At 38.4% G+C, this 25,478-nt stretch overlaps 2 protein-coding genes across 5 annotated transcripts in view; one reads left to right on the forward strand and one right to left on the reverse strand.

Moving 5' to 3' along the window:
- The first annotated feature begins 949 nt into the window (after positions 1-949).
- Positions 950-11,485, forward strand: RNF32 (ring finger protein 32). Its single transcript, XM_061468534.1, is given in 10 exon segments — positions 950-1,015; positions 1,960-2,010; positions 2,511-2,784; positions 7,504-7,623; positions 7,626-7,642; positions 9,582-9,614; positions 10,016-10,084; positions 10,086-10,202; positions 10,278-10,337; positions 11,225-11,485. Coding segments are annotated over 10 exon segments (1,068 nt in total).
- A 4,872-nt stretch (positions 11,486-16,357) lies between these two features.
- Positions 16,358-25,478, reverse strand: part of LMBR1 (limb development membrane protein 1) — an 83,358-nt gene continuing 74,237 nt past the window's right edge. For all 4 annotated transcript variants that reach the window (XM_061468003.1, XM_061468002.1, XM_061468004.1 and 1 more), the window contains one exon: positions 16,358-23,866. In XM_061468003.1, coding sequence (XP_061323987.1) covers positions 23,784-23,866 — 83 coding nt within the window. In that variant the 3' untranslated portion in view covers positions 16,358-23,783. The remainder of the gene's footprint in view (positions 23,867-25,478) is intronic.

Consider the following 25,478-nt stretch of genomic DNA (forward strand, 5'->3'; position numbering starts at 1 on the left):
TAAGGCGAATACAGACATTTTGGTTTAGAAGCAGTAGGAAGTAGGTAAAGGTGAAAACCAAAATAAAAGACAACACTAACCTTCCCTGAGTTTCAATTAAGACCCAGCACCGCTGGATTAAAGGCTTATTTTAATGAAAAACCTTAATTGAGCATGTATGTGTATAGGATCACATTAATGAGGTATGACAGAAATAGAAGAGACAGCAAACTTCATTGTAAAAGAACCTTATTAGTAACTTCAAGAAACTCAGTTGAGGGTTCCTTTACACAAACCAAAACACAGCAATGCAATACTGAAAAGACACAAGAATGCTGGACCAAGTTCAAGCATAAAACAATGAAGATAAAATAGGTACGAGAGGGGTATTTTTCAGTATCTTTGTATTCAAATTGGTACATACTAATGATTTTTCTACATCTGAATGCGGTTTTGGAAATATTACAGAATTTACACTTTCATTTACATTTTAGACAGCAGAAAATCAAGTTTTCTACTCTATTTACTGATTAAAAATCATGACAAAAAATCCTCAGAAGTTTATACTGTAAAATATCCCTTTGTGGCACAATCGTCATGCTTGGTGCCAGGCTAGCTTGAAAGTTTATTTTAAAAATCATCTTATCTTTTATTCCTGTCCTTTGAAAGAATCGGTGATTTAATGTCGTTTTAAAGATAGCCACTTCAGTTGCTTTTTACATCTTTCCCTACAGTACACAGAGGTATCCTCATTTGCAGATTTGACTTTAAAGTAATTACTTATAATTACAAAGAAGAAATGCACCCAGTGGATTAATCACTCCATTTATATGCTGCTTGAAGAACCACTCTCAGGACAGCCTCACTGCTTTTGCTTGGAAAATGTCAGCTCCACAAGAAAACAAATCCCTCAAGTCAGCAGCAGTTGAGAAGGACTCTGACAACTATTTACACCCAAAAGATTAAAGAAATGGTACACCTGGACCTGAGGCAGCATCTGTACCTGTCCTCCTCTCGGGAACTAGAGGGCCGCCAAGTGAGAATAACCAGGAAAATAGCCAAAGGAAGCTACACTCCTACTAGGGGCTAAAAGTACCTTTGCACAGTTCTGGATCTTAAGGAAACACATCAGTGGTTATTAAAAACAAGAGCAGTGCTTCTGGCTCAGGAAGTCTTGCTCTGAAGCCTGAGAATTCCCTAAAGGAGCTGTCGCTGTATACTAGCCTCGGTCTTACACTGTTCCTGAACCATCTGCTTTTGCCATGGACAGAGATGGGACACTAGGTGACAGAGATCTTTGGTTTGATCCTTACAGATACCACTCATCTATTCTCCTCCTATAGGATTTTTCATTTTGTTTTATACAGAGTTGCCAAAAAACAGAGGTCACCCAAAATAGCAGTAAAATTTAAAGCCACCAGGAAAGCTGGTAAAGAGCAGGGTTGTAGGTAGTGGCTCTTGATTGCCACAGCCAGCACTGAAGGGTGTCTGCCACCACAGCCCGCTCTCTATTACCAACCCACACCACAGGGTTTCCAACTGTACCAATGAGGATGTGGAGATCACAGCAGAGCAGCTTAAGCCTCAAAGCAGTTGCTTACATCCTCCTTGCTCTATGTATCACAGGCTTCCTTGCCTACAATAAACTGATCTGGCAGAACAGTTCAATGAGGTTTATTTCTACAGCCATATTTTTGCCTCAGATCAGTTTGGAATTCATGATTACTGACATTCATTTAGAAGCCATTCTGTGTACATTAGGAGCAGTGCACTGGAGGTGAGATGAGGCTGACAAGAGAAGGGCACAGTTGGTGCTTTATGGATCCAGAGTTAATTGCTGTGCCTGGAGTACATGCTAAGCTGTCTCCCATGGTAGGCCAAGGAGAAAATGAGTGAAATTGTAGGTTTCTCTCCTGTTACTGATGAGGGTTGCTTCTCTTGAGAAATTTCATTCAAGTTCTTTTACATGTCTGTTTGTAGAACCATGCTACTTATGTAAAATCAGCTAAAGATTATCAACGGAGCATCATGGTATTATAATGTACTATTTCACATCTTTTAAAATAAGGCAAAAGGGTGGGGAAAAATGGAGGAATAGGTAGATAAGCCTATTCCCTGTATAAAAATAATATGTTCTTGTTTATATTCAGTGTTCTGGAAGGCAAGGTTAGCCTTTGGGAATCGAAGTAAAAATGCGTTCGGGCATGCCAGACTTTTATAGTCCGTAATGAGTTTATTGCATATAATAAGCTCAGTAATTAAAAAATGCTGCTATTTTATTTGATATTATTGAGAAATCAAAGATTTCATTTGACTTTTTATAAGTTAAAACTAGGATGTGTCAAACATCAATCTTAAAATTCATATTATGGTAATTGTGTATTAGGCTTCAAGTATGGGAGATGCACGTGTATAAAAGCTTTTCGCAAGGCAAAAATACTGGCTAAGAGCAGAGTTTCTTTTAATTTAGTATATTATAGATGGTTTTTCATAATTTATAAGTAGTCACATTTGTGTTTTTTTCCTTTTAGGGCAGCTCCTCCAAACAAAAGACAACAGCAGCGTCTGCAGTTGCTCTACAGGATCGCATAATACGCAGTCACCAGCTCCAGGACCTTTCATTAGCAGATCCTCTTAAGTCAAGGACAAGGAATACCAAGAACATTTACAAACCTGTGAACAAAGAAATGGTCAGAGAAGTGGTAAATGCAGGACTAAGAAAAAAGAGCACTGGCCACAAAACCAAGGAAGATGCAGATAAAGGAGTGCATGCTCTTGATCCCAGTCCTCCACAGCTAACGTTAGGTAAACAATTACATTCTGATTTGTGAATTTTTGTTTTTATTTAAAATAAATTAAAATAAACTATGCTTTCTCTTCAAGAAGATAATTTCATGCTAAACAGCATAAAATCTTGTTTCAAGATCTGTCTGAATTCAGCAGTTTAGGCCAGGTAAACAACAGAATTGCCCTTCAGTGGCTTGAACGTGTCTTTTCATATCTGAAATGTATTAAAGAATATTATTCTTGTGACAATGCAAGTAAAACTGAAGAAACTAGTGCGTCTTGATGAAGAATTTTTTGAGAGGTGAAAGCTTTTTACACTTGTTTTAATATGTTTGAGTGTCATAACTTTCTTTACCTCATATTCTCAAGCAAACACTGATTTTGAGATTGTGTTTATTTGGTGGAATGTTTTAGTCTTGAGGGGGGTTTTACGTCTATTTGATATGGTCCCTATTCAGTAAAAAGACATTTACTAGTGTTGCATTAAATATATTCTTTGTTAATATATACCCACCTTTACTCAAAGTTAAAAAGGTTTGTTTTTACAATGGTCCTGGGGCTAAACCTGGGAAGAATTAACACCTGTAGATAAATACCTTTTTCAAATTTAGACGCAAACATGCAACAAGATAAAAGTCACAGATGTGAGGGCTTGGAATGATGCCTGGTGAGAAAACTCACTTTTAAATAGCATTATAATAATACAGTTGTACAGCAGCAACACACAATATTGCTTAAAAAAAACAAAGCCAGGGAGCATCTTTACAGACCAGGAGTCCAAACGTGCTCCTCATCAATCAGTTACAGCCCCGTATTTCCCTTTTCTAAAGGTTTCTTTAGTATCTTTGCCATGGACATTTTGCTTCCATCTTTTCATTTGTCTTGTTTAGGCATTTCTTAAAGGACCTCCCATCTTCACAATTCGCAGTTTCAAGCATAATAAAACAGTTATTAATGATGATGAAAGTTTATTTATTCTTTATCATAAAAATGCCGTTATAGGCCTCTCTGAATCATTTTGCCTTTGCTATAGTAACTGTCACAGTGGTCGCAGCTCTGAAGAGAAACATGTGAATCAATGAGGCTCCATACAAGCACAAGCATCTGCCATCTGTAATGAGCTGAAGGTTAAGAGGGTAACTGAAGATAATACACAACAAGTGAGTGTAACAAGTGATAGGACAAAGGTGATTATTACTATGTTTACACGGTTATAGTTCTAAAGATGGGAGGCTTATTTCTTTGGTTTGTTTGGAAGAGGAATTTGAAAGAAAAGAGGATAGTGGAGGGAAACAGCAGGTACTGAGGTTAACACAAATATAAATAAGGAGTGATTATGGAAGCTAAAGACTGTGGTGAAACAACACAACCCAAGTGTAAGCATGTTCTCTGCAATTATAAGAAGTATTTTCTCTTTCAGTCATGGCATTGACTCATTGACTGAACTGTCGCCTATGAATGCTTGTGCAAGTGATTTGAAAGAATGTGCTGACCGATTTTGTAAAATTGCCGTTGTTTCTGGGTTTTGCTTATTAGTATTTTCACCTATGGTCACACTCTTTTAAAAGGCTTGCGCCAAGCTTTCTGTTCTTAGGAAGAATTGTGTGGTTTAAACTTTACAGCTGAGAAACAGCTTTGAAAATGTAATTTAATGTGACTTTTTCTTCCTGAGTTTGTGGGTAATCAAAATCCCACAGGCCACTAACATTTAAATTTTCTCAATTTAGGACTTGAGTCCTAAAATCAAATAATAACAGTTTAATGATTAATGTGTGTGATCACTTTGCTAACGTTCATTTCAGGATAGATAACTGGGTTGTAAATGGGTGTGTCAGTAAAAGGGTTGCACTTGTAAATGTGATGCATAAGGATGAAAACTCTTGGATGTCTTGAGCTGTGATAAATGTAGGCTTTCATTGCTTGTATTTATTCAAAGTGCTGCTTTGAGAATATCTTTGTAGAGCCTTTTGCTTCAACCACATATCCCTTCTTGTGTGTCCTGCTGCCAGTTTTCCTTCATCAACTATGTTGTGTAAAAGCTTTCCTTCTAAACACCTGTATAACCTGTCCCTCACAAATATCCCATCTGGTTTATATTATTTAGAAGTTAAGTTTTGCCGCCAATCTCTTCCTATTTGGTAGCTTTAATCATCCATTTGTGAAAGTTTTACATAAGCATTTTTTCTTACCCTGGGGGTATACAAAAGGCTTTCCACAAAGCCATCTCATTGTCTTCCTTAAAACAGTCTTTGACCACAGTGCTTGAAGAAAATCAAGGCTAGGCACTTTTTATGTTGTGATACTGTCTTTCATGCTGTGACTGGTTTGCTGTCTTGTTCCCTGTGTATCCAGATTTTCATAAAGACCATTGCTTGGTCTTTGTGTATGTTGGACTATCAATTTGGGATCCTGTTTCCTTACCCATGCACGGATACCCCCAGGTATTACTGTCAGATGAAACTTCATATATTATTTTACTGAAAGTTGTATCATGTATTTTATAATTTGATTCTACTTTTGTAGCAGAAACACTGATCCGTGCAATATATGCTCTTCAAGAGTTAAATGGTTAAAAGGGAAAGGACTCCTGGTTAGGAAAACTTCCTTGTTACTCTACCACCAGTTTCATCAATGCATGCATAAGCTTTAAGCAAAATACACATTGTGAAGTAGTTTTTAAACTAAACATTTTGCAGGATCCTTTATATATTTCTTAAGCTCATACTATATTTTATCATCAAAAGTGCCAGATGATAAAAGCATTTTACTACACCAAAATTGATAGACAATGCTATTTTATGTTAATACAGTATACATTTTATGTTCTGAAATTACAATGCTGTAATTACTTATATATGCACTTCGCTGCTTGACACGGAATGGTTTGAATTCTAGCCTATAGCCTGCAGGCAGAGCTGTGAGTCCCCACACGTGTGGAGGTGCTGCATTTATGTCTGGTCTTGAGTTGTGCAGGAACTGTAAGTGTGTGACCCTGAGAAAATTCATATGTGACCATGGATGTAATCCACAGCGTTCATTGACTCAAATGTTCTGTTGATATTTAGGCTTACATGCCCTGCTTACCTTTGACTTGATACCTTTACAAGGGTAACAACAGCAACAAGGTGGGATCTATGTGAAACAAATCATATGTAGAAAAAGCATTTTCCACATTGTCCCAAAAGCAGAAACTGACCCAGCTTGACATCTCAAAGCTGTCCTGTTGTTGTAAGGTGTGGAATGAAATTGATTTATGCTTGAAGGATGTCACGACCTCACAGGGAAGTAGGTAAAGGCAGATAGTTCACTTAAGGGAAGAAAGTATTCTTTATAATTCCTTTAGTACGTCACAGAAGTTCTTTTAAAAGATCAAAACCATTTTTTTGCAAATTTTAAATTATTAACAATAACACATCTATAGATGGATGAGCTCAGGAGCAGAATTTTTGTCTTGAAAATCAACAAGTCCTGTCCTAGAATAATGAGATACTTCAGCAAGGGGATCACCAAAACCCCAGTCTTTGGTTTGTTGGGATTGCTTTTCTCTTGATGACTAACTGGTGTAATAGGTTTGGATACACAAGTGGTCTGATGAGGGTTTGAAACCTTATACAGAACAAATACACGCTACTTATTAATGCCTGTTTCATGCAAAGGTTTTTGTATGAATGAAAGAGTTGATTCTTCCCATGTAGAACTAAAACTCTCAGCTAGGTGTCATCAGCTTGTGTTCTAATTATTGCATGTCCCCCTTCCTTTCTTGTTTCAGCAAATACTACAGAGGCCTCATCATGGACTCATGTTACTGGGTTTTTACACATACCTTGGACACTCCTCTACTGGCTTTGGTCAGTCCACACAAGCTGCTTCCTCTGATCTTCAAAGATGACAAATATCTATTCTTTGCTGTACCTCCTAGCATATTCTTTTACTACTGAGATACTGACACTGGATTTATCTGCCATTTGTGCATTGTGTTTTCACTGGTTCCTTCGTTAAGAAGGCAGAGGTTTCCTAGAATCATAGAATGATTCAGATTGAAAAGGACCTTAAGATATCCTCCTTGACATCCTTGTAGGTCCCCTTCCGATACTGGAAGGCTGCTATGAGGTCTCCAGGACACACGGCAAGGCACCTCACAGTTATCCAATATCGACAAGGTCAGCTATCACAGTGACACCGTCACTGATGTCTTGTGACCATCTCTTCATTTCTTTATGATCTTTATTTCTCTTGTACCCATCACAGTCTCATTACACTTCAGGATTTTGCAGCAACAACAGTTTTTGTTCTATCAATTTACTAATGTTTATTTCTATTTTAAGAACACAAAAATGCAGAAATTGAAGAAACCTTCACAAATTAAATCTAACAGATTTTGTATACACCAATGATTTGAAATTATTTCATTGTGCATTGTTACATTATCTAGTTAATAACCCTCACCTTAATGGCTGTGAAAAGGGGTTAAAATAGATTCAAATTACTTGGCAAATGAAAGTTTACATTTAAAAAAAATTCCTGCGTCAATCCTGTATGTAAAAGGGTTCTGACAATTACTGACTGGCTAATTAATAAGTCCATCGCCTGCCAGTGGTTTGTCTGATAATAGATTTATATGAAGTATCTGCATAAAGTATATCAAAGTAAGTGCATCATCAATGAATTTCATATGAAGAAAATCCATTGTCTGCATTTGGGTTTTATTCAGCAATTTGTTGCTGTTATTGTCTATAGCTAAGAAATTAGGCCTGGTTGAGCCTCCTTCCTTGCCACTAACTGCTGAAAAATGGGTAAAAATAAAGAGGTGATCCATACAGCACAGGGATTCCATACAGCATTGTGCAATATGCAGGGATTAGCACTTCAACCTCAGGTACACGTATGACTGTGTAATTGTGTGTACTATCAACGGTATTTTAAAACTCTTTTTTCCAGTGTTACTGATAAACCTGGAGGAAGAAAGGAAAGAAAGATTGTACTGTAAGACACCAGCTGTCATTTTATAGCCCAGACCCAGCTATCAATGGCCAACTCTGAAAGTATTTTGTCCATGACATGGTAGAGAAAGTTTGGTAGTGTTCACCTCTGAAATTATGACAGCACGGGAGAAGGTAATCAGCCTTTTTATCTGTTCTTGCTTAGCAGGTATAGGCTATTTTCTGCTCCATTTAAACTCTTGTTAGATATGATCCCAGCCCTCATTCATCAGACTGGTAAATACCCAGTAACTATACATTTTAAGATACATTTTGTTTTCTCACAAGTTCTGTTAATTGCAGTTTAGTTCAATAGCTATTTCTTTTTGGCAAATGGAAGTAGCTGTACTTTTAATACCAGCCAGTCACTTTCTCAGGTTATCTGAAGAAATGCCTGTATTTTACCTTAGAATCATAGAATCGTTAGGGTTGGAAAGGACCTGAAGATCATCTAGTTCCAACCCCCTTGCCGTGGGCAGGGACACCTTACGCTAAATCATATCACCCAAGGCCTCGTCCAGCCTGGTCTTGAACACTGCCAAGGATGGACCCTTCACAACCTCCCTGGGCAACCCATTCCAGTGCCTCACCACCCTAACAGGAGAGAATTTCCTTCTTATATCCAATCTAAACTTCCCGTTTAAGTTTGAGCCTGTTACCTTGTTGGATTTATTTGACGCATGTGTGTAACATAAGCATAAAGACATCACACTTCAAGTGACTGGCTGGAGTTCTGCTTTGGAGAGGTGATGATGGTAATTAGAAGAGTTATCCCAGCCACTTGCAAGTTTCTTTCCACAGTGCATTTTAGGCTGGTTTTTTCTGCCTGTTGTCCCTTTTAATTTTTCCTGAAGACTTTTTACAGCCAAGTTTGTGATGTGAATCAAGCTCTTTTAATAACCTTAAATACAGAGCTTTTGTTTCCTTTTACATCAACATTAACTGAAGGTGTACAATTGTCCACAGACAGGTGGGATAGATCTGGCAAAAGACCATTCTGCCAGTTTCTGGCTACCTTGAAAGCCTAAAGCTTGACAAGAGAGAGCAAAAGACAGCACTCATTAAAAAGGTTACTTTAGATTTGGCACAAAAAGGGAAATGCCTCTGGAATTCTTTTTCTCCACAGTGTTTCGTTAGCTTTCCTCCCTCAAGGGAAAAAAAGCCACTGTATCTGAAAGCTTTGCCTTCAGCTGGCTGCTAGCCATTAATCCTTTTGTGTTTGCCAGCTCAATAGTGCACACTACTTGTTCTGGTTTTCACTCCTTTCCCAGTTTTTCCTTCCTCTAAGAGCCAACTGCCTTTTTTGTCCAGCTCTGTATCTTTTGTCACAATGGAGATCATCAGCATTTGGTGGGAATTTGGGTCAGATAAAGGTGAAGTTTTCTTGTAGCCTGTGAACATACTTTCTCTTTTGTTTTTTGTGTTTTGGTTTTAGGTTTTTTTTTGTACGCATGAAGCACTGCATTTGATGTATATCACTTCTTGAAATTTAACGTCTCTGTGGGGAAAAGGGGGAAAAGGGGAAAAAATTAATCAGCTTTCATCTCAAGTACTTGTTTTATAATCTTCTCCAGTCAGCAGCAGCTGGCACTTCTTGTTTTCTGCACTCCATGTGTTGTTAACACAAAATTCACATACTAGTTTAAGATGTAATTTATTAAGTAATTTCTATAGAAGACTACTTTTATCTTCATTGGAAAGACTGCAGTAGTAACAGATAGAAACTGATGACCTTCCAGGCAGCCAGTAATCTTCTTGTCAGCATTTCTTACTTTTCAGTTGTTAGAATGGTTTAAAGTCAGGTTTGGTTGGGTTTTTTTTTCCTTTGAAAAACAGGGGCTGCTTTCATGTTCCCAAGTATTCCATAAAGTGAGCACACTTCTATATAACCATTTGAGCACATAATACATGACTGTTTAAATTAAACTACTTAAGTCAATATCTTAAATGCAATCATCTTAAAAAGTAATTTTGATTCCATATTTTCATGGCAAGAAATAAAATGTTAGGCTACTTTATGATGAAGCACTGTATTTCATGTTATCACCATTTTTAAAACCATATGGGAAAACACTGTTTGTGACTGAGCGATATATTTGTATACTAAGCGGGAATAGTTTAATTCATGAAATTTCATGCAAATATGGGGAAACTTACAATATTCTCTTAACGCTTTAATTTTAAAAATACACCTCTTGTAGAGTGTTCATGGATTGATGGATGAACCCTTTTCACATCCTGTAATCTATCCTGCTTGTATATATTGTAAGTGGTTGCACTTATTTTAACGGGCATGCCTGAAAGCCTTTGAAAAATGTACAGGTAAAAAGTCTTGTCCTTCTCTTGTGTAGGAAAGGGCAGTATCAGACCAGAGTAATACATGATGGGGCACACTGTTAGGTAAGTCTTACTTCTTCTACAGGTGATGTCACTGAAAAATATTTATTTTTATATAATGTTCCAAAGGTTTTAAAGCTTTAATAAGAAACTAAAGAGAACAAATGTAGTGCAAAAGTTTAAAAACCAAAAAAGGTTAAAGAAACAGTGCCTCCTAAAGATAGAAAATTAAGAAAGCAATTTGTTGAGAAAAAGGTATGTTGCATTTCTTTCTTTGCTCTGATTCAAGCAGCCTTAAATCAAAACTCCTGAATATCAGCTCTCTACCCTTTAATTTACTCCTTCATCTTCTTTACAATGTAGAAAGAAAATAATTTTAATACTTAATTTTAAGGTCTGACTTTTGCCTAGGTTTTTTGTGAGGCTCTGTATTTCCCTTCTCTTTCTGATAAATCACATTAACCTCTTTCTCTATAGAATTATATGAAGGGGGTTTAGTAAGGGGAGAAACAAATAAATACATAAACGATCACTTCTTTTCCCTGTTCTCTCACTGGACACTGAACTGGGTATTTCCATTCCATAACTTTGCCCTTCTCTAACTTCTCAGGTACGAGTCCAACTGTAACAAATTAAGATCCTGACCCCATACAAATGGAAACCAAATCAGGTGCAAGCATTTTGTAGTGACCCTGTTTGCCTTTGTTGAAGAATCCCTGTGCAACTTCAAAGTGCTTCTTTGCAACTTCCAGACTTCCCCCAGTTTAGTAAGAACCAGCCCAGCTCAGCTCTTCAGTAACAAAAACTGCTCTGACACATCCTCTGCAATCACCAAAGGGTCCCTCGGGGGGTGTGGGAAGTTGTCTTCCAGTCCAGATTAGCAGGCAGGGTGGTTAGCAGAGATTAACAAAGCCACACAGGACAGCCATTGCAGTGTAGCTAGTGTGTGCAACTAGGAAAATACTCTTACCCAAGCTGCAAGCTAAGTCAGCAGTAGGTTTAGAACAATACTTAAATCAGTTGTTTAGTTGTGGGTTTTTTTTCAAATCATTGCTTTAATTAAACAGAAGAGTGCTTACACAAAAAGCCTTGTTACTGTCTGTCATTATTTCTCAAGCTTATTTGGTTGCATTCTGTTGGAGGAGAGCTTTGGAGACAAAGACCCTTTCTTGTTACTTTACGCGGTTACATATGATAGTGAGATTGGTACTTTAGAGGTGCTGCAACAAAACCAGTACCGCTGTTCCACCTGTGTGGTGATGGTGGCAGAGGAGAGAATGGAAATATTGTTCTCAGTCGTAACACTGAGACAGAATGTTGGTTGCTATGCTACTTTTGTCATCAATGCAAAGTCCTTCCCTGTAACAGAGAAAATGACTATGGAGGTAACTGAAGAAAGCTAATGTTACACTTGAAAGTGCTCAAACACTTCAGTTTGGAAGAAGTGAATCCTTGGGTGGATTGTGACTGTCCTCAAGTAGCATCATGAGAACCAATAATAGAAACACTTAGATTTTCCTGCATGGAAGACTGGGGAAGCAGCCGTATGCTTCTTTTCCAGGGATGTGGTTAGTTTTCTGTGGGCTCAAGATATGTGCTTAGATATAGACAGGTCTCAGTAAGGGGAAGTTGAAGAAGGCTTCTAAATATACAGAAAGCTGTTAAAATGTCTACCACTCAACTTACTGAGCTTCAGCTGGCCACAGTAGCAGTCTGCCAAGCTACCTCAATGAGGTACCTTTTAAGGCCCTCAGGTTAGATACGTGTCTTAGGGAGATACAGCCTGACAGACTGCCCACATTTCATCATGTGATTATAGGTAGAGGTCTTCATTTAACATAGTTTCCATATACAGTCCACAGCAGTAGGGAACCATTCTCATAGGTAACGCTTCGGGATTTTCCAGGGAACAAAATGGGCATTACTTTTTCACCTTTAATTAAAAATAAATGCATAAAGTCTTCTCGTATGGATTAGCCAGGTTTAAAAGAATTCAGTATCAATTATGATTGAAGGCTGTATACTAGTTTTCTTAGCAGCTTTGAAGTGGGAATTGCAGATGAGATTTCCTGCTTTTGCTCTTACACTTTCAAGTGTCGGTTAATGAAAACACGAAGGAAATTTTCCACAGGGAGCTATCCATTTCCAGATGCTAAAAAGCTTTTCTAAACTAAATTTTGCCTCAAACTTGTTCTGTGCTTTTAAAATGTCACTCCCTAAACATTAGCATAACCAAATGGCATGGCCATTGAGGAAAAACCCCCAAATCTAATATTTAATAACCCTGCCTCCTCTGGAAGGATCACAAAGGTTAAATGTCAAGTTCCATATGCTTAAATATCACAAAATAAAAAATAAAGCCTGAAGTATTAGTGCTATTAGGACACATTTTCGACTTGTTTCAGGGTGCTACAGTAGCCCTTATTACAGCTACCATTAAATTTTTTAATAATCTAGATCAAAGGAGATAAGAAAGGTCACTGAAACCAAAGTAGCCTACGTTTTAGCACTGCTATACACAGAAAGCAGGGTGTTGCTTCAGCATGTTAGGTAGTGAATTTCTTTGATCTTACCTATAAATGTCACTTCTGTATGTCATTTAATTGCGGTATAGTCTTTTATTGGTGCAATTAAATCTTTTCAAATGCATTACATTATCTCCAGCTTTGCTAAAAATCTTGCCATTGTTTAGGCAGCGAGGGGAGTCACTGTGAAATGATGCAGTTGGCTTTAGTTTCTTCCTCCCCCCTCCACATGATTTCTCCCAACGATTTTAATTTAAATCTCACCAAACAGTATAATGGTCCTGGAATTTGTTTAGTCGTTTGACTTCCTTTATCACAGGGAGATGGTAAACATTCTGTTGCTAACTTGAAGTGGCTCCAAGCAGCAAAACTAGGAGGATATTAAACCAGTAAAAGCTTATCAACTGATTCATTGATATGCTGTAAATTCCAGCCTTTTCATTTTACTTTTGAGGGTTGCCATAAGTCAACACATTAGTAAGCAATTTGCTGACACTGGATCCCTTAAAAAGGCTTCCCTGTGGACAAAGTTCACCTCGGTGCTTTGTTTCATCGTTTTATTTTATCATAGTCTTGTGCTGCTGTACAGATGACTGATGTAGTTTTGCAAACCAATAGAGCATTTCAAATATTCAGTTTATGCCATTCTGTTTGAGTTTTAAGAAGAGACAGACATAAAATACAGAGGGAGGCTGTACCAGGAAATAAATTCAATTAATCAGTTTCAGTTGTTCTAGGGGAAAAAAAAAAAAGGTTTTTCAGTGTTGTTCATTAAAACACAGCAGGATTTAATATTTAAATCCTACAACACGTTAACAAGTTATACAAAACGCTTATTTCCTTTCTGTTCGTGTTGATAGCTCGCATTTATTTGCCAGTTAACAAAAATTTGGGGTTAAATTTCAGTTACACTTTTTTTTTTCTTCCCAACCTTAAATGTTATTTGCTGATTGATGGATACGGGTTGGGCCAGGTCACACGGCAGAAATACAGGAGTAGCTCAAAGCAGATAGTATCTTAGCAGCAGGGGAACTTAATAGATCACAGTCTCAGGCAGGAGGAGAGTTTTCCTCTCTTTATTTTTACAGGTTCTGCTTGAGGAGGCTCCTGAGAGGACTTTGAGGCTTACTTAGTGAAATGGGGAAGAGAAGCCCAAGTGCAAGCTCAGTGAGGAAACTTAGGGTTTCTCTCTTCTGAGGGAAAAAGGAGCAAGCAGCAGAAGCAGAAAGGGGACACTGGTTGCTTAACACAATCCTAGCCCCTCTCTGCCCTCAGCTCTCATACCTCCCTGGGGGTTAACTGTCCTCAGCAGCCTGCCTAGTCATGGCTATAGCTCACAAGACAGGCCTGTTCCTGAACTTACCACATCCTTGCTCTCACATTCACAGAAATAGACCCTTGATAAGGGCAGAATTAAAACGTGGTTGATTTTCTTCAAATTTTGAGTCCTGAGATGCTACGGAAAGCATCGTGACAGCTGCTCTAGTTCTCTATTGTATCTCCCTAGCTTTCTGATGAAAACACTTCAGGCCTGTCAAAGTATGATACCAATACAAATGAAGACCAAGCATAAATCAGGAACAAAAGTGGCTTTAAAAAGATTAACCTTTACTGGATATTGAACAGAAACCATGAATTTGTAAGGTTTAGGTGTTATCTTACCCTGTCATTCCTGAAGTCGGATTTTAAAATCAAATCAGTAACAGCAGTTGAAATTACTATGTGGAGCAGATGCAGCTCTAGAATCTAGGAAACAACGTTTAGATAAAACTTACTAGGATTGTAAGTACTTGATTAAATACATAATCACATACTAAAGGCATAAACTGATTAAAGTGTAGTGCCGTAGTATTTCATGTCTTATTCGGGAAGCCCACAGTGTCATCGTTTGGGATTGTTTGGAGACGACAAAGTGTAAATATTGAAGGAGGCCTGCAGTGGGATGCATGTTTAGTTTTTGTTTTACACATACCACTGAAGGTCAGCGTGCATGTCTGCATGGGATAGAATCAGGGTTTTTTCCTTCTTGACAGTGAACAGTCATGAGGGGAGCACAAGATTACCCATCTGCTGCTTGCTGGACAAGAAATTCTCTCCCAGAACACAGAAGGGACTATTGCTTTTCCTGTCACGTTGTGATTTAAATACACTGTACAGGGAAGCTGAGGGGAATTCTTTTGTTCTTCCTTTTTTTCTTAAGTTATGTTGTACATCAACATTAACTAACGAGGCAACTAAATCCGATTTGTACTGACAATTGGATACAGCCTTTCAATATATTCTTGTGTTAGGGATCATTTGGAAATACGGCAAGTCATATTAGGTCTCAGCAGTGAATCGGACCATAAAATTAAGAGAACACATCTAACATCAAGAAGCAAGCAACTTGCCTTATGTGATGGTTTTCACTATTACCTGGATGCCTCAAATGTTTGTCTCTAAAATACCGAGAAACAGTATGGGTTTCAATGGAAGGCACTTTCGTAGCTGTACATTATATTGGTATCAATAAAAAATATGAACCAAACAAAAAAATCCTGCTGAGCATTATATAGTTTTAAAAGTCAATTTAGGAAATTCAAAGTTTAAATGCAATCTCATAACATTAATGACCTTTTCAGAGAGTTTTTGTGGGGGTTTTCCAGATTCCATTAGGTCTAGAAAAAGTTCCCTTTGAATATTCTGACACATGCTATGAAGCACATGTCCTGGTAGAAAAAGACTACCAAAAAAACCACTTGAAATGAAACAACAGGAAAGCCTCCAGGTACCATCAAGCTGCTTGACCTTGGCAACAACACTTCTGCCACCTCACCTCCCACTTCCCACCCCACCTTCCCTGAAAAGACAGCTCCCTGTTTTCCTGACAGGTTTTCACTCACAAAATGCATGGAGAGAAAGGCTCACATTGCATGGTCATGGTACAGGTGTTGAAATGTTCCTTAAAACTGCTGAAAGCTCTTACAAGCAGAGTTGAAGGGAAGTCTAAGACTTGTGCGATGTCCTACAAAACTTTCTGATACTGTGGCAGCAATGAGATAAGGCGGTCACAGTGAGTTGGGATTGCACACAAGCAGATGATTTAGAAAAGCAGGTATTGCTTTTAGGGATTTATTTTGCTGAGCACTGGTAGGAACATCTTCAGATACAGTGACCAGATTGCTCAGGCTTATGCGCAATGTGCAGAAACATATTTAAGGCCATAGGTCACTAAGTCTACACCAAGGACAACATCCAAAATGCCTCCTCTCCCACTGGTTATTGTCTTTAACAAAGCCCACAGCAGACACCCTGGTTTTCCACTTTGTGATTTCTCTGAAGAATAATGGCCCATCAGTGGAGACCTGACGCTTTTAACCTCTAAATCAGCCCTGGATACCAGCTGCAAATTGGAACATCTGCATAGGTACATCTGGTCCTGTGCAGCTGAGCAGATTGGACATTCTCCAGTTCCCTCCTTCAACTTTAAGAACATCTCTCATGGAACGGAAGTCTGAAGCTGTTAATTTCCAAATAGTTTAGGAACCACAGTGGTCAGATTTTAGTATCTAAAAACTGCCTTTCAGTCAAACTACTGAGCTACTGCAAATGACTTACACATGACTTAATCAGCATCCTCTTGTATAAAGAAGCTGGGGGAAGGAATAAGAGAAAGTAAAGCAACTTACTTACACCAACTACAGAGAGGACAATTGAGAATGCTGCAGGGATTATGTTTTTTTCATTGCTTAAAATAAAGAGAAGTGGAACTCCACTATGAATCACACTTTATTGAAAACGGTAAAAAAAACATAATAATCTTCCTACCAAACATTCAGTGTAACACTTCAAACAAAGGAAAAAAAATACAACGTATTACCACTGCTTTTCACAAAACATTCCATCTGGTGAACACGGCGAGTATTTTTGTTTGGTTTGTAACACAGCAAAGTATCCACAACTGAGAACATGATAAGACATATGTTGGGATGACCTAAAATAAAGCAGGAAGGGTTTGATGGGGGAAAGGTATGTCCACAGAAAATTGTTCTGATTACAGTATCACCAAATGTGTAATTTTTCAGCTGTATTTTCCCTTGGTCAAAGATACATCCAACTGAAAGAAACATAAGCCGCTCAAGACCAAAAGCCTGAAGTGCAAATCGGACCAAGAGAGAAGCGCTGACTCTGCTCAGCATCGCTCAGCCTCACATGCATCAAGATTGTGCGTAACTGTGTTACTTTTTTTTGTAAACTGAAATCTTAACCAGTCACTCTGCTGTGAAAAACCTGGAAGTGCAGGACAGAAGATACCTGCTGCTGTTACTACAGCAGCAGCACCACCACCCACAGACACGTCAGTCCAGAGCTGTATCATCATGGTCACACCACCCAAATCTGTGTGGAGCTGATCCCATGTGATGAGATGGCCAGCAGCACTCAGAGCATTCAGTCTCCTCAGTGGGAATTTTGAGACACATAGCTTCCTGAAGACAACAGCAAGATGCATTTTCTGCTTAGGCAATGCAGCACTGGGTTCCTAACCCCACCAAGAAGTAAAGGAAATCTAGCCACGGTTTTTGTGCACAAGCACACATTTCATAAACTTGAAGATTTCAAATCCATGACCAATGTATACCTTCATTTTCTATCCATTTTTTAACACAATAGAAGTCAGGCCAAATAAGACAAAAATGCTTTGAAACCTACTGTTTTAAAGATTAGAAGTGGATCAACTTTGTTACATAAAGCCAGGAAGGAGAAAAAGTTAGAATCACAAAATCTGTGCGAGTAAGTGTTTCAGCTCAGACTGGGAAACTTATGGTTAGGGGGAAAACAGAAGTCACACATCGGTAATTTTCTCTGTGAAACGCATGCACAGAATTCACCATGAAGGTATGGCCATCGCTCCTCTTTTCTGAACAATCACATTTCATGTGGAAAGGGATGCCCAAATCACGCTCAAGCACAGGTGAAATACAAAAGGTACAGAAAACATATGAAGAGTGTCACATCTTACCTCGGCACTGTGCAAAGTCTGACCTTGATTAAAACATGAGAGTGACGTGCTGCTGACACACCGGAACAGTGTGTCTCCCATCTCCAGCCAAGCAAGGCAGCAAGGCATGTCAAGAGCTGTAGTCCTGCTCTACAGAGTACAAGGAAGGTAACTGAGGAGCAGGTCCACAGAACTGCTCCAGAGTAACAGCCATCACACAGGCTCACACAGGCGGTACTAGCACATTAACACTCTCACTGAGAACTGGGCTGGTTGCCTTGCACTACTGAAGATTAAAAGCACATAGATGTGTGCAATGACTAAACCATTTTCATCTCCCTCCTAATTCAAACTTAGATGAGCTCTTGGTAACTTGTTAGAAAATCCACTCTAATGACAGGATTGTTTTAGTGAAATCTAGTGGTTAAAAAGAGATCAAGTACAAACGAATAAATAAGAACATTTTCATCGTGGAATAACATTTCTAACTAAGGAATGTCTCTGTATGGACTCTGTGGGAAAAGAAATACATTAAAATACAAGCAAATGCCCCTATACTTCAGTAGCTGGTATCTACGGAAGACGCAAGGAATGCAAAACAAAGCCTATTCATTAAAGGAGCTTCCTCCAGTGATACCGACTATAAAACTTAATGGAATGGGGGTGGAAGCAACACCAACTTGAAGTTAATATACAGCAAACATTTAGAAGCAATGCAGAAGCAGTATTCCAAAGTGCTCATTAGGTACAAAGGAACAAAGTCAGGTATCTCACCAGTACCTCGTCAAGCCTTAAAGAACTGGGATTTCCTTATTTCTATGCCGATGTAAGACCTTCAAACAGACACAGCTTTTAAATAGCTTAGAACTGGGCAGGTCAGGATTGTCAACATTTACAGGATATTCCTGATGCTATTCTTTCGACTGTTTGAAGTCACCTCCTGTATTTGTTAGAACATTTAATGTTATGTATATTTAAACAAAACAAACAAACAATGAGCAATAAATGCAACTGAAATAGTTACTTAGAAAAATGTGGTAACTAACATAGAATTAGAAAGCATCCTCAAGTTCTCTGCTGCCAAGACAGAGCTATTCTCAAAAGTTCACAGGTTTCTATAAAGTCAAGGATGCTGTTGCACTCTGAATCACAGAATGGATTTTAGGAATCTATGAAGTTCTTTACAGCGTTGGTGAATTACTGGCATTTTAGAGAACATAGAATTAATTTTCCTATCTTAATGATACATGTCTTCTTTCTCTTGGAAGGAAAAGGTTTGGGTGCTTCAACTGTGAAACATTTCAAAAAAGCTTCCCACTTGAAGTGGTCTTCTCACACATTCTACATCAGATCTATGTAAATTCTTCTTGGTCTGGTATTTCATGTTTTGCCTAGATCAAGACATGCTCTTAACATCAAAGCCACCAAATAATACACTGAATGACTTGAACACATAAAAGAGGAAAGCAAGCAAAGAATTAGGACCAGGTTGAGAAAAAGTTTCAGCAGTTACTGAATTTCATGAACTTAAGGATTTTAAGTGTATTTTTAATGGAATTGTAAAGCTTGACTATAAAAAGAATGGAAATAAAACTGTCTATACAAATGAGCTCCATCTCATTTGCCCCCTCACATCTCTCCCCGAAATGGCCTGCACAGAAATGTACACCCAGAAAGTCTGTGATGACTTTTCAGTTCCAGCAAAAATGAGCTGAAAGCAAAAAGTTCAAGCACATGCATGTCTACCACCTGGAAATCCTGGGCCTGTAATCCCCAAAGTAACCCAATTCAGCAGCTAGACCTGCATGTGGCAGATGGACAAGCCACGGGACTGATGTCCTCACACCCTGAACAGAGAAGGCGCATCTCAACTTCTTACGACAATGTCAGAGACCAGTTGCCAGAAGCAAGAGTGCTGGGCAAGGCAGAAAAAGGAGGCAGAGGTTATCACCACCTGGGTGAGGGCCAGTAGATTAGACTGCTCTCCCTGAATGAGATGAATTCCAAAGCAGCGTTTTCGTAAAGTTCAGAAGCTCTTAATGCGACTGAAATAACTTGCCAGTTACCAATAGTAAATCCAATATTCAAGAGCTCAAGATTTCAGCTCCTGAAACATACAGGCTGGGGAGGGAACTTAGTGTATGGAATATTGTCTGAAGTCAGCACTAAAAGACACTAAAAAAAAAAGGCATAAAAACCCACTAACACCACAGGGCAGGGGATTTTACTTCCTTAAAGTCTTTAAGGATCACATCAATGCTTTTTTTTTTTAACAAAACTAAGCCCATTTCCTTTTAAAGAGGTTATTAACATGGCCTTAGTTTATTTTTTCTGCTCCAGTGACTTCACCAAGATTTTAAGAATTGCTATTTTAAAAACTAGAATGTATGTGAAAGCAAAAGAATTTAACTGTCTTCCTGGATTTGGTGTTTCAAAATGAGAGATGCCAGTAGACTGAGCATAAGGCTCGGTTGCTGTATTTATGTACACCACCTGAGCCCATCCCACTTCTGGAAGGGGAGGATAAAACAAAGGAAAATAACCTACAACATTCTTAGAAAATTCAAGGCAAGTCACATGCATGAAGATGCCAACTGTTTCTACCTTATTCCTTTCTAATTTAGATTGTAGATTCTTTTAAGAGAAGGGCCATCTTGCCTTTACTACATGACAGTGGGCACATGTGAAGCTGCTGCAGAGCTGTACGAGCAAGCAGTAGAGTTCTGGTGGGACATGAGGGCTGCAGCTCCTTCACTCTCATCACTCCTGGTGACAGACTGGAGAAGGGACACTCCTCAGCATCCTCTCATGTGCTCACCCCATCAAGCACAGGGCTGCACAAGCTCTGTCTGCACGGACTGGACCAGACCACAGCACATAGCCATTCTTCTGCAGTTCTCGATGTGGTACTTTGGAACCAGACAAGGAAAGCAACTTGTCAAATCCTTTAATTTCTATCATGCTAAAAGACTCAACAGGGTAAAAGGTCTCAGAGGAACACAGCCAAAGATAAACACCACATTACAGACAGTAAACAAAGCTTCCTATGACTGCAAAAAACTGTTACTTGTACAGTAACCAACACTATTATTTTTTAGCTTAAAGTGATAAGCCTGTGTGCTTTATGCTTCGAAATCCCACACTATTAGAGTTCTGCCACTGCATTTAATATTGTGCTACCAATACGGAATAAAGCCAAGAAGCAGCTAACTTAAAACACTTAGTTTACATCTATTTTTTGGTCTTGTGTGGTATCTAGTTGAAGATGGAAGCATTTATGTGCTTTTTGCCTCATAAGAAGTGAGGCAGATGTTAATGTTACTAAGATCAGCTGTATATACCTTGAAGGTATAGACCACCTGACTCTACATGAGTCAAAATACTAGGAATGTATCGTCAATATCCATTAATGAATTACCAGTTGCTTGTATTTAAGTGACCGTATGCTTCTGTGAAAAGTATACAGTGATCTGTATCTTACACGTAGTATATTTGTAGCATTTTATCTGTAAAGAAGCTGTGCATAAGCATGCCATTTTTCCAGGCAGAAGGCATATTTTAATGTGGACAGTGTCACAATACGAACAGCTAGTTTTAAAACAAAACACTGTCAGTAGTTGCACAGGGTATTTCTGAATTACTTGAAACCACACAGCATCTAAACCACCCTTCAGGTTTCAGTGTAATCTTTACTAACACAGCCTTAGTCCACACATCTCTCCTATTGCAGAAACCAGCAGAAGGGGTGGAAAGGCAAGGTTGTAACGTTTGTTTTGAAAGAGAGTGTTGAATTCTTGCCTGAAACTTGTGTGTTTCTCAGCAGGAACTGTCTCTGCTCTACATAACTGCCCAACTCACTTTCAGAAACCACACATACCTCAATCTCATCTTTTCCTGTGTTCTTGGGTCACTGATGTGAGGACAAACATCTCTCCAAAAGCACAAAGAGCAAGACTTAGGCTGGTTCACACTCCCTAAATTTATTCCTTAAAATTCATTTCCTTAGTTTCACAGACTGTATTTATATAACTGTCTTAAAAGCTGCCATAGAAATGTTTTAATAATGCTAACTAGCCTCACACACCGCAATTCACCAGCCCTGGTAAGACGCAAAGACAATTTTGGTCACACAGTCTCTTGCATGGACAAGTGGATACATTTCAGTTATTTTTAACTATAATGCTAATAAGTAAGGCTACAAGCTCTGAGGATACCTGAATGATGCCCCTAAAAAATAGATCTCCCAATATTTCAAATGTAAACACGTTTTAAAACAACTTTAATCACAGCTCCCTGTTCTAGGTTGCAGAACTTTGACTCAGATAAAGATTCCTCGCTAAAACGTCAGCATTAAACTCAAACAACAGAAAAGATGCTTGTAAATCTTAATGAAATCAAGTTTTACTTTGTCTTCCAAGACTCAGTACAACACATCAATAGTCAGTTTGATAAGCCTTGAATTTATACTAATCACACACACAAAAAAATAACTCTCCAGCATCATATTTACTACAGAAATATTTACATTGTGCCCCAGTATGAGTCAGAAAAGGCAGCTGCAAAAATGAGAAACCCTCATGTATACTGGAGCTTGATTTTTGAAGCACTCTAGGGAACAAAAAAAAAGCTCACATTCACACACTCAGCAGTAAGCTCTACAGCCCAGAGCAGTCACCTCACGCAAACAGCCAAAGGGTTTCTGACACAAGGTTGATCTTATTTCGGAACCACACTGGAGAGGCTAGTCATCACCACCTCACCACATGTAAGACCTCAGGCTACAGACATACTTGTTTTACGGAAATGGGGAATCAACAGGAACGGTATCTGACTTGTTACACCGAAGGTGTCCCCGTTCCAACCTGTTTAAAGATAACCTGTGGCAGAGCAGGACAAAAGCGTAACCAGATTTTGAATACTTATTTGCGTTTTGGTTGGTGAGCTTTTTTAATACAAACTGCTTGAGGAATTCCTAAGGCTGCAGTAATGCTAAGAAAAGGGATGTAACCACCCACCAATGCCAGCCTGAATCTAAGGCCTCTGAGCAGTTAAACTGTAACACTGCAGAAATTCAACTACCAAGATTAAACACACAAGTTTTACTTACCAAGCCACCTACGCTATCTCTAGAAGCTTAGAATTTAATTTACGATATCTACACATATAGGCCTATATACACGTTCATGTGTACATTAAAAAAAAAACGGGCTACTGAAAAATACTGGATTACGCCACTGAACAGAAATCCTGGTAACTATAGTACAAATTCAGAGAAATAATTTACTTCAAATGAAAGAAGACTATAAAAAACTGCAACTGCAGCCTCCTAGGCCTGTGCTACTTGCATTGATTACAAGTACTGCTTATACACAGTAGTTCATAAAGAATTTTACAGGGATGTACTTGGTAGGGAAGTAACCTCCCTGGTATGATAGCTTACAGAACTGTAAGAGCTGTGACAGGGGGTCTACACAGCTTTTTACAAAGCATACTTGGCTCAGATTTAACACTGAAGTTAATTTTCATCTTGTATTTTAATAAGACATTGTCTGACTACCACTAAAGCAACCTGGTGTCTCTAGCTAAGTTCAGAAAGCTGGAAACGCTGGACTTCCAAGAAAGCTCCGTGACATTCGGCTGTGAACAGCCTGCTGTATCCAGCGTGAAAGGACTGGGATCTCTACACATTACTGCTATTTTTAACATGTTCTTAGTGGAACTGTTTATCTAATGCCAAGGATACCTACTCCAGGTAGTTTACATTCCCAGTAAGGGTCATAGTGGGCTCGAAGTGTACCCTTTTTGCTGCTTTTTTTTTTTAACCAAGTCCCAGAGTTATTCGCTATAGCTGTGTCTGTATAACACAGGAGGTGCTATGCATCCAAATGGTAGCAGGTTTGTTCTAAAGATGTGAGACTTTCAACAAATAAAAAGGAATGAATTATTCTCTTCAGCTTCCAGTCTTCAAGGCACCTCCTGCATTAACTTACGAGGAAATAAACAAGCAGACCAAAAGTTCACTGGAAATAGAAGAATCTGATATATCTAACTTTCTCAAAAGCATACAGCAACAAAAAATGAGACTTAGGTTGGACCCAAATTATCAACAAATAAAAATCAATATAAAAATGCTGATGAGATGACAGGAATGCCATGAGGTTGATGTTTTCAGCTTTGTTGATTGCAGGCGATTGTTAATCACAGTGTTTTCTGATGCCCGTTTGCAGATGGCTTTGTCTCCGAGTCTCTTGGATTATTTGATAGATGAAGTTTATCTAATCCTGCAAAACATTGCACAATGAGAAAAAACTGATTCTCCCATGTTTCACGCAGACAGATATTCAGAAGAATGCATACAAACCAAATTCTACTTTGTGATAAGGACTTTTGCTAAAGACCAGAACAGATTATAGCTCTGGTAAGAATCACTTCTGGGATATGCCCTCAGTTGCGTTTTAAGTGAAAAAAGTCCATCACAACTGACAAGCATGGAAGGGAGAGAGGCCTAACTTCACATTGCTTAAATCTGATGCTCAGAACTGAGAAAGACTTGCAATATTCTACTCTGACAATTTACAAAGAACAACATAATTACCTAAGAATATTTCTTTTAAAGTATAGCTGCTTTCTGAAAAGCATCCACTGATCTTCAGATCACTGGTGATGACCTCATCATTTCTCCAAACTGTTTATATGTCTAATAATATTTTTAGGCCTACATTATTACCAATTTATTTGCAGCCATTTATTCTTATTGCATCATTCTCTACTACAAGTGCTAATTAAGGTCTCCCATCCTGCTCCAGGAAAGTAGTTAAAGTGCTCTTTTTTTTGGAGGAAGGTGGGGAAAGACAGCACATTCAGCCATATTTTATTCACAAGAGGCATAATGTCAGTCCTTCCTTGCTTGCTACAGTTTCTCTCTGAAGTCTCCTATCAAGTCGCTAAGGATCAAAAATGGAAAGAGCTTCTTATTTGTTTAGCACAGACTATACAGAACGTCTTGCTGAAGTACCATAATGTACCAAACTAAATTTCTTGCATCACTGGAATTCCAAAATTGACTACACTACTCAAAACAAACAAACAACACTCCTCAGTATTGTATTACTTGTAAGTCCCAATATTACATGAACTCTTCTGGTCACAGGCAGCGGGATGCTTACTTCCAATAATTAGCTATGACGTTCCACCAGCCTCTAATCCTCAGCATCACAGTTCCCAATATGTGGGAGAAATAAGCACACAAATTTTGGTTCTCATTCTTCAAGTTCCATGTAAAATTCCTTAATAGACACTGTTTGTTATGCACAGCATGGAAAACAAGCCCAGTTTGTGTCAGGAAACCTGCACTCTTCAGGATTTATAACTTCCTGCTTATGTCAAATGTAAACCTTTTACAATTACTTTTCCATTTTGATCACAATATTTACACAAAATCATATAATATGTGACAGCAAGTGGCCAAAAGCATCCCTAAAAAAATCCCTTAGAGTGGTGCTATCCAGTGACCATTATCCTACTATGTCTGCATTCTGAAGTTTGTTAATTTGCCTAGATTTTTTAACTAAACACTGCATATTTAATACAGTGATGTGCCATGAATTATCAAGATAAATCTTTAAAGTTTCTTTCTTAAAGCAAATGATTTAAAAGTTTTACCAGACCTGTTGCTATAAGCCCATGCTGACTGATGTTAATTTATTTCCTTCAGAGCTCTGCATCAGCCATTATACAAAGTAATCCTTTTACAGTCAAAACAGTTGCCCAAAAAAAAATTAGGATTATGCAAGTCAACTGAAAGAGATGAATCAAGGTCTTCTCATAAAATAACCTTAACTAAAAGCTGCAGGATAATGTCAGATACATCATACTTGCATCATATATCTGTCT

This window comes from Pezoporus flaviventris, unplaced genomic scaffold, assembly GCF_033815535.1.
Source record: "Pezoporus flaviventris isolate CSIRO_AGI_PZ_B2104156 unplaced genomic scaffold, CSIRO_AGI_Pfla_v1 ptg000047l, whole genome shotgun sequence".
Lineage (NCBI taxonomy): Eukaryota > Metazoa > Chordata > Aves > Psittaciformes > Psittacidae > Pezoporus > Pezoporus flaviventris.